The 8,786-nt window shown below is 44.0% G+C and overlaps 2 protein-coding genes across 2 annotated transcripts in view; one reads left to right on the top strand and one right to left on the bottom strand.

The window, feature by feature from the left end:
* The first annotated feature begins 902 nt into the window (after positions 1–902).
* Positions 903–1,214, top strand: LOC104392985 (histone H3.3-like). The gene has a single exon (XM_010002431.1). The coding sequence runs from the start codon at positions 903–905 to the stop codon at positions 1,212–1,214; it is 312 nt and encodes a 103-aa protein (XP_010000733.1).
* A 5,649-nt stretch (positions 1,215–6,863) lies between these two features.
* LOC104392999 overlaps positions 6,864–8,786 on the bottom strand; it is a 2,970-nt gene continuing 1,047 nt past the window's right edge. Inside the window, exons 2-3 of the mRNA XM_010002444.1 lie at positions 8,122–8,556; positions 6,864–7,354 (exon numbers count right to left, since the gene is read on the bottom strand). Coding sequence (XP_010000746.1) covers positions 6,864–7,354; positions 8,122–8,556 — 926 coding nt within the window. The remainder of the gene's footprint in view (positions 7,355–8,121; positions 8,557–8,786) is intronic.

The raw sequence follows: 8,786 nt of genomic DNA, 5'->3' as shown, positions 1-8,786 counted from the left end.
GAGGCGGGTGTGGCCGTGTCAGGGAGCGCAGCGGGAGCTGCCGGGAGCGGGGGGAGGCAGTGACCCCCGCACGCACCTTCCCGCGAGGTAGTTTCGCCCGTTTCCAGCACCGAGCCACGGCAAAGCTTCCAGAAGTGCAACACGCTCCCTTGCATCGGAAAACCCCGCAACTCCCTTTCCCCTGTCCTTCCGTGGTCCAAACCCACACCGGTCCCATCTCGCTAAACAAAACCTGTGATACAAGTGCCCCTGGTTCCTCTTTTCAGATGGTTTCTCAATTTTTTTTTGTTTGGTTTTTGGTGGGTTTTTTAAGTTATTTAACAGGACTAAAGACGGTTTACATTTTTCATTCCTTCATCAAATGTATATTGTTTACATATAATGTCGTTTAATATACGTTTTCAGTACTTTTAAGTTTATCCCTTTTTACCCCTCTTTTATCTTTGTACATTTTGTATGTTTCTGTAATATTTCTGTAAATTAAAGCAAAAAACCTGCATCTTCCCTACGTGTGTTTTTTTTATTTTATTTTTACTTTTTCATCTAATTACACAAACTATTTTAAAATAGTGAGCCTACCCCCTCTTACTTGCCAGCTCTCACAAAGTTCTAAAGACTACAGATAAGTAGCACATGAGGGAATTCCAAAAACTGCAAAAATATACGCCGAAAAAAAGAAAGGCCTTTAGAAGGCGCTTTCTACACAGTAAAAACAAAGGCACCGCAGGAAAGGCGGTTCTGCCCAGAGGCGGGATTTTTAAACTTTGAATCCACCAATGAGACGTGTCAGGTGTCCATCCGCCTATCAGCAAAAGGCACAGGGCCTATATATACAGCTCTTCCCCGCCTCGGACCTATCAGTGCGTCGGCGTGTTTGAGGCTGTTGCAGTCGCTTGTCAGCGATGGCCCGTACGAAGCAGACGGCGCGCAAGTCGACGGGCGGGAAGGCGCCCCGCAAGCAGCTGGCCACCAAGGCGCGGGCGCTGCTGACCCGCAAGCTGCCCTTCCAGCGGCTGGTGCGCGAGATCGCGCAGGACTTCAAGACCGACCTGCGCTTCCAGAGCTCGGCCGTGATGGCGCTGCAGGAGGCGAGCGAGGCCTACCTGGTGGGGCTGTTCGAGGACACCAACCTCTGCGCCATCCACGCCAAGCGCGTCACCATCATGCCCAAGGACATCCAGCTGGCCCGGCGCATCCGCGGCGAGCGCGCCTGAGCTCCCTGCCGCAGCCTCTTCCCGGTTCGGGCAGGCACCGAGAGCAGCCCACACAGAAACAAAGGCTCTTTTAAGAGCCACTACATAGACGTTAAAAGAGCTGTAATGCTTTTAGAGTAGTATCAAGTTCGTGCTAAAGTTTTAGGAGTAGCATCGCCTTACCATGCATTCTTAACCTGTGTTACAGAGAGAACAAACCTGAGATCTTCAGCTCCTAACTTACAGGTACATAAATTTAGTACTGATTTTGTCGAGTTTCCTTTTTTACAGTAATTACATCAAAATGTATTGGTGGGTGTTGTAATGAATTTGAACTGGAAAGTGATATAAAGGCTAAAATTTTTTTAAGGGTATTAAGTACTTAACTTTAAACTCCACTTAGACTGGAATACGGTGGACACACTGAAAAGAAGCCCCATCTTTATTAAAGACTTTAAAAATCCTCACCATTATTACTACATTAAACTACATGAAAAGCACTGGCAGCTCCTACATTGCCGCCCTCTCTTACTCCCTTTCTCCCTCTGAAAGGCCGCCTGTTCTTCAGGCACCGCTGTCGACCCCGTTCCTCCCACCCTGCGCCCTTGGCTTTTAAAGGCAGCTACATATACAATAAAAGAAGCTGTAGCACTTTGAATCGGGCACAGATTGGAAACCTTTTCGAGTTGTGTTTGGTTTTTGTTTTCAGGTGATAGCATTACATTTTATGGATTCACTGTCTCTTGTCTATTTTTTTTTTTCATTTCTTGTTGTACTACATTGCCTATGTATAAACGTGTCTTTTACATACCCTACAATACTCAGATATTTTTTTCGCTCTGCAACTCACCAGAGCACTTTGCAAATATTTAAGAGGAGCAACAGACACTTTGGTACCGTGGACAACAAGTAGAGGCAAAATTTGCAAAGAGGGGACTTGTGAGGTCAATGTGTTAGTTTAAGGACAGAGAGCAGAGAACATGGGGAAGCTGGAAACAGCTATGAAGGGGACTGGGGATGGGACAAGACTTGGCTCTGTCTGCAACGAGTCCCCACTGAGCTCTCTGGAATTGTGTTACTGTTGAACCTGGCTAAGGTACTTTGTTTTAAAGGGGGCATTAAAGCCGAGAGCAAAAATATTGTCTCAAAATATCAGTTTTGAGGCCGATTTCAAAATCTTGCTGGACTAGGCTGAAGAGATTGGACACAACTGGCTTATTTTTCAAAGCACAAAAACATACCTAAAAAAGCCTAGAAACTCTGATCAAAAAGTTCTATACACAGGAATAACGATAAATTTTGTCCAAGTACAATAATATATATATTTATTTTTTTTTCTTCTGGTTGAGCAGGGAAGTTTACGTATTTTCTGAGGATTTTTTTTTTGATTTTTTTTTTTCCCCAGGGGTGGAGGGGGCAAGGAGGAGGTATATTCAATAGTTTGTAAAAATCTTTAAGTGAAAATTTACATATGTTTCTAATAAAAAAGATGTGTGTGTTTGTCTTTGAGGTTGCACTTCTCCAGGTGGTGATTATGAGATTTATAAGCAATTAGAAAATCTGCCGAGTTTTAAGGTTTCTCCAGTCAGATTTCTAGGATTCTTCAGGAGATACTAGCAGGATGTTCATATACATGTATGTAGCTTTCAAACTTCTTTATAAGGACCCACCTTTGCTTCAATCATTACCATGAGACATGCACACAGGAGTCACCAGTCTAACAAGATCCTGAGCATGAAAACAGAAAGTTAAACATTAGGCCTCAGATTCAAAACCAAGAGTAGTTTTTGTTTCTCCCATTAATAGGGGAAACATCTCCATGTCTTCTCCCAGTCTGCAACTGCTCAGAGCTGGTACCAGGGGTGCAGTAGGTCCTGAGAGCTGGGCAGCACTGAGGGGACCAAATAGAAGGCCTAGGGGTGGCCTTGTGTCATTAAAGGCTCCCAAGCACCGTTTGTGTGTTTTCCCTTAGAGGTGTTTGCTGCACTATCGACACAATCTGTCAGTCAGCATTTTGATGGATGAGAAAAGAAAGCAGAAAGACTTGCTGCATGTAGCAATTAACCAAGATTAAGGTTTGTTTGGGGGTTTCTTCCTCTTTTTCTTCTCTCTCCCCCCCCAACATAAAGTGCCTGAATGAGTTTGTAGATCCTTATGACCTTGTTTTGAGACCAAGTTCCAGTGGAAGTGGAGCAGCACATTGTTACCAAGTGGTGAATGGATTGGCTGTGCAGTCTGTAATGCTGTGCTGAACTTAGGAGCCACTCTATTTATTTATTTACAGTCTTTCAAACAGAATATATACTTTTTTCTTCCCACTCCCCGATAGATTTCACTTCTATTTATTTGTATGTAAATTAAAGCCTTTCTGGGTTTTTAGTGAATCAGAATAGAAGAAGCCTAAATGATACAGAAAGAAAATATTAGCAGGTTTTTGGAAATGAGGGTTTTATATTATAGTATAGCTAATATTTCTCCTTGTCTTATGGAATTAGTCAAGAAGCTCAGAGAGTGTTTTCATGTAAATCACCAACCTGGCAGAAAAGACTTAAAGTCTATATACCGAAGAAATGCAGGAGGTGATAAAGAATTTTCACTGCAAATGTGGAACAGTGATTGGGTAACCACTTTAGTGTATTACAGGAATTAACTGTATAAAGGAGAAGAGCATCATTCCCAAGCAGCCTGCTAAGATTGGAACACCCCTGCTGGACCTCTGGGTGGTGACTTTCCTTTAACTTTTTACTTCCTTTTCTGATCTTTCTCCTTTGTATTTTAGGATTAGTTATCATATCTATTAGAAGCTTATTACAAATATATAGTTAGAAAGCTTACCAGCTGATCTGCATCTAAATAAAAGCCTATTTATGCACCCGATATTGTATTATCGTTTTGCCCTGACATGATAGCAAAGAATCTCCACATATCCAGCTATCAGATTGTGACAGCATAATATGAGAAAAGAGTCTTCACTTACAGCCTGGGGAGTGAAGGAAACCTTCCATTATGCCATAAAAGTTCTGTGGTCTCCTAAAAGTCAGATTACAGAAGCATAAACTCATTCCTTGCTTCTACTACGTCAGATGTTCTAGATCATACTTAACCAGTAAAAAAACAAAAAAGGTACTCTGACTTGATTCTAGCAAGTACCACTTTGTTAACACTGTAAGATCCTACCCAGTCCTTTTTAGCAATTTTACAGGCTAGAAAGGATACAAGACCTGGGAACACAGACTACATAATAACTACATATTGGTCATGATTAATAATTTCCTCATTCACTTTAGAGAGCAGATTCCATAGTGTGGTATGAGTGAGGGTTCTTGGCAGGGTCTAGATGTGCAGTAGATAAGAAGGCACCACTGCTTGTTTCAATAAAGCTGTTTTTTGCTCACCCCATGACCTCACTTTTTTTTACAATTGTAACAAATCTCAGGCTTTTGGCCATTGTAACTTTTGCTAAGTGGTGCCTAGATACAAATTTATTTCAGTTGCTGCCAATGTAAACCAACAGTTAGAATCAGGATGGAGCCTAATGGAGTCTTAAAAGACTGTAGCTACACATAAGATTAATTTTATCATTATCATCATATAATTCCTTTAAAATTACACTTGCAGGTCCAGTCTCTGCTCTTCCAGCTGAAGCACTTTCATGGTCAAATTTATAAAATCATCACTTACTCTGCAAGTGGTGATGTTCAAAGAGATTAATAGACTAGACTACACTAGAAAAAGTGACCTACAGTAATTACCAACTGCAAAGTAGCTTCTTTCATTTGCTCTACTATGTAATTTTTCTGCAGCCACACACACACACACACACACACACAAAAAAAAAAAAAAAAAAAAAAAGAAAGGCCAGATTTAAAAAGCCAGTTGGCACAAGGGTAGAGGGGACTGGAAAAAACAAAGATGGATGGATACTAAAAAGAATTTAAATTAATGAGTGAAGCAAAATAATATATATGTGTGTATATACATATGAAATAAGTACATTTATGTGTATAAATATGTATTAATGTGATTATGCTACGAATATTACTTGTATGTACTGTTTTACCCACCTGTGTAATATTTCAGAGACACACCCTATACAACTTCTTGTCCCAGATGCTGTGCTCAAATATCTGAATGTTCATTTCAGACTGATTTGTCTGGTAACATTTACAGGAAGTGTGTGGGACAGGCCTGACTGCACTATCGAGGGCAGAATAGGAGGTTCTGTGACAATAAAGAAGCAAAAGTCATAGGAATCTTGTTGTTTTGTTTGTGAATGAAGAACTGTGACTTCTCAGAAACATTGAAACAGCTTGAGGCTAAAAGAATTTACACAGTCAACCAAGAAACTGAAGTGAACAGGAAGTCAACTCTAATTTCCTGACTACAAAATTGTATTGAATCAACTAAGTTCTAGTAAATGTTTGCCTTCTGATCCCCCCCATGAGTATTCCTCTACTATCTCCACCTTTGTTTCATCATCAAACACAAGATACTTATCCTCAATTCTCCAAACCATATAATCATGTCTCCTACAGACCTCTCAAAAGTTGCTTCCTTTCCCCCAGGCTGTTTTGGTCCTAAACAAAAGCCATGAAACTTTATCCTGAGCTGGTGATCTCCATTTATTTTGAAAATGGGAGGGGGGGGGGTGGGGTGAAACTTTCCCAAAACATCCAACAGATTCTCTTTGCTTTTAACAAGCTCTCATTCCAACCTTTGTTCAAAGACTAAAACCAAAGAAAATATAGAATATAAATTAAAAATAGGCTGATTAATAGAATTTCTTATTTTTATTCCTTGCACCAGGCTTATCATCTTAGCAAATTTGCTTTATCCATATGGTAGAGAAGTAGGACTCTCAGGTATCTAGTACGGTGTTAGGACTTCTACAGTACATAACAGTAAAAGCAATTATTATACTTCCAACAATTTTTCTTTCATAAAAAGCTGTTGGAAGCTTATCTTCAAATACTGTGAGGTTATGCCTTCCACAGTGCTTAAAAATAAAAACCTACACTGCGTAATAAAAGCTATTGCAAATGGAGTTGTATAAAGGAAGCACCAAGTCTGGGTAAGTGCACTGGGAATAATTGTAGGATTTGTGTCATAATCAGCTTTCTCCATGTTTATAAGCCTTGCCCAGTTTATTAAACAGAATACTCATTTTCATTATGTGAGATAATTTTTTTGATTTATGCAGTTACTTCTGTACAGTGGAACATGCATTTCCAAGCCACTCACAACAATAAAGAAACAAGCAAACAAAAACAAAAAAAACCCAACCAAACAAAAATAAAGCAACAACAAAAAACCCCACCACTAACAAACAACCAAACATAATAAAGCACATGTCAAACGATCAGTTTCAGGTGATTGCTTAGGAATTTTTGACAGGCACTGCAGGAACTGGACTGCAGGATCCTGCACAGATCTTTTGACTGGTGTAGAGAAAAAGCAGCAGGGCACAGAAGAGTGAACAAATTAAATCGTACGAGCACTAGTAACAAATTGAAAAGCTTATACTACCTTAAAAAGAGAACGATTAAGCCTTGTCTATAAGCTTTAAGACCGCGTTCCAGCTCTCTTGTGCAATGTGGTGGCTCTTATAAGAGCCTTTAGGGTGCGGGAACTGAGTTCAGGACGACAGAGGGTGAGGCTGCGGCAGGGAGCTCAGGCGCGCTCGCCGCGGATGCGCCGGGCCAGCTGGATGTCCTTGGGCATGATGGTGACGCGCTTGGCGTGGATGGCGCAGAGGTTGGTGTCCTCGAACAGCCCCACCAGGTAGGCCTCGCTCGCCTCCTGCAGCGCCATCACGGCCGAGCTCTGGAAGCGCAGGTCGGTCTTGAAGTCCTGCGCGATCTCGCGCACCAGCCGCTGGAAGGGCAGCTTGCGGATCAGCAGCTCCGTCGACTTCTGGTAGCGCCGGATCTCGCGCAGCGCCACCGTGCCGGGCCGGTACCGGTGCGGCTTCTTCACGCCGCCCGTGGCCGGCGCGCTCTTGCGGGCCGCCTTGGTGGCCAGCTGCTTGCGGGGCGCCTTCCCGCCCGTCGACTTGCGCGCCGTCTGCTTCGTACGGGCCATTTTACACCCCCAATTTGCTACCGTAGTTCTGCGCTTTCGGCGCTTTAACTTATAGTGCGTGAGGCCCCGCCCCCTTTCGTCTGATTGGTCGGAAAGTAAAAGAATTTCATTGGGTAACTGTAAAAACCCTGAAACCCGGTGGTAGCTGAAGGTCTCTCATTTTTCTCAGGAAAGACTGGTAGGCTTTTAAAGTTTTGTTTCTCTAGCATTTCATCCTTTTTTTCCCTTTACTTTGCAGAGAGGTTTAAGAAGTTCGTGCTTATGTGACCATGTTTTAAGTATACGGTGCTGTAACCTATATGATCTTAGCTGTCAAAACCCCCTCATGAGAATCCACGTTTTAGTTTTGTATTGAAAATAAATAATTCGGCTTGTTCGGGAAAACTTCCTTCAAAGCCTTCAAAAGACAAAATCTCTGAGCTTTTTTTACATTTATGTTAAAATAAGTAAACTTGAAAGATGATATATTGCGAATGAGAATTAAAAAGCCTTATTGTTTTAGCTTGGACAGTATTTAGTAGGAGACTGAAATTTCTGCTTGCTTGAAAATAGTTAACTCGATGAAGGCCACAGTTACTAAGGACATGCAGGTAAAAGAAAGAAAAGTATTTTTCCAGAAAAGGAAAGAGAAAGTCTGGGATTTAACTATTAGCAATCGTTTTCCAGCATAGAACGGGTTAAAGCGGGATTTTCAAATTGGCCCAATGAGAACGGCCCTTTCTATCAGCCAATGAGCGAGCAGAGCTCGGGCATAAAAGGGAATCAGAGGCGGGCGCTGAGGACAGTGTTCAGTGAGGTTTCGGCTACCACACGTAGCGTTACTAGGTTGTGTTAGAATGGCCCGTACGAAGCAGACGGCGCGCAAGTCGACGGGCGGGAAGGCGCCCCGCAAGCAGCTGGCCACCAAGGCGGCCCGCAAGAGCGCGCCGGCCACGGGCGGCGTGAAGAAGCCGCACCGGTACCGGCCCGGCACGGTGGCGCTGCGCGAGATCCGGCGCTACCAGAAGTCGACGGAGCTGCTGATCCGCAAGCTGCCCTTCCAGCGGCTGGTGCGCGAGATCGCGCAGGACTTCAAGACCGACCTGCGCTTCCAGAGCTCGGCCGTGATGGCGCTGCAGGAGGCGAGCGAGGCCTACCTGGTGGGGCTGTTCGAGGACACCAACCTCTGCGCCATCCACGCCAAGCGCGTCACCATCATGCCCAAGGACATCCAGCTGGCCCGGCGCATCCGCGGCGAGCGCGCCTGAGCTCCCTGCCCCGCCGCCAACAAACCCAAAGGCTCCTTTAAGAGCCACCACATCGCCACTAAAGAGAGCTGAGTCTCTGCTTAGCGTTTGTTTCGCTGGTTTTCTGAGCCAGCATCCATAGGCGGGGCTGAGCGCTTCTTTCCGTGTGCCAAAGCAGCGCCGATTCTCGGGATAACGCGAGTGAAGGTGCGGCCCGTAGGGAGCGAGGGGCACTCGTCCCCCTCCCGCCGGCGCGTTACCGGCTCCGCGGTTCCCCGTTCCCGGC

The sequence above is a fragment of the Chaetura pelagica genome, unplaced genomic scaffold (assembly GCF_000747805.2).
Source record: "Chaetura pelagica isolate M959 unplaced genomic scaffold, ChaPel_1.0 scaffold538, whole genome shotgun sequence".
In the NCBI taxonomy this organism is placed as follows: domain Eukaryota; kingdom Metazoa; phylum Chordata; class Aves; order Apodiformes; family Apodidae; genus Chaetura; species Chaetura pelagica.
Note: the sequence above shows the minus strand (reverse complement) of the source record. Positions and strands in the feature narration are given on the sequence as shown.

Bases quoted from the DNA above. Each gene is read 5' to 3' on its own strand.
- LOC104392985 (XM_010002431.1), top strand. From the start codon at position 903: ATGGCCCGTACGAAGCAGACGGCGCGCAAGTCGACGGGCGGGAAGGCG.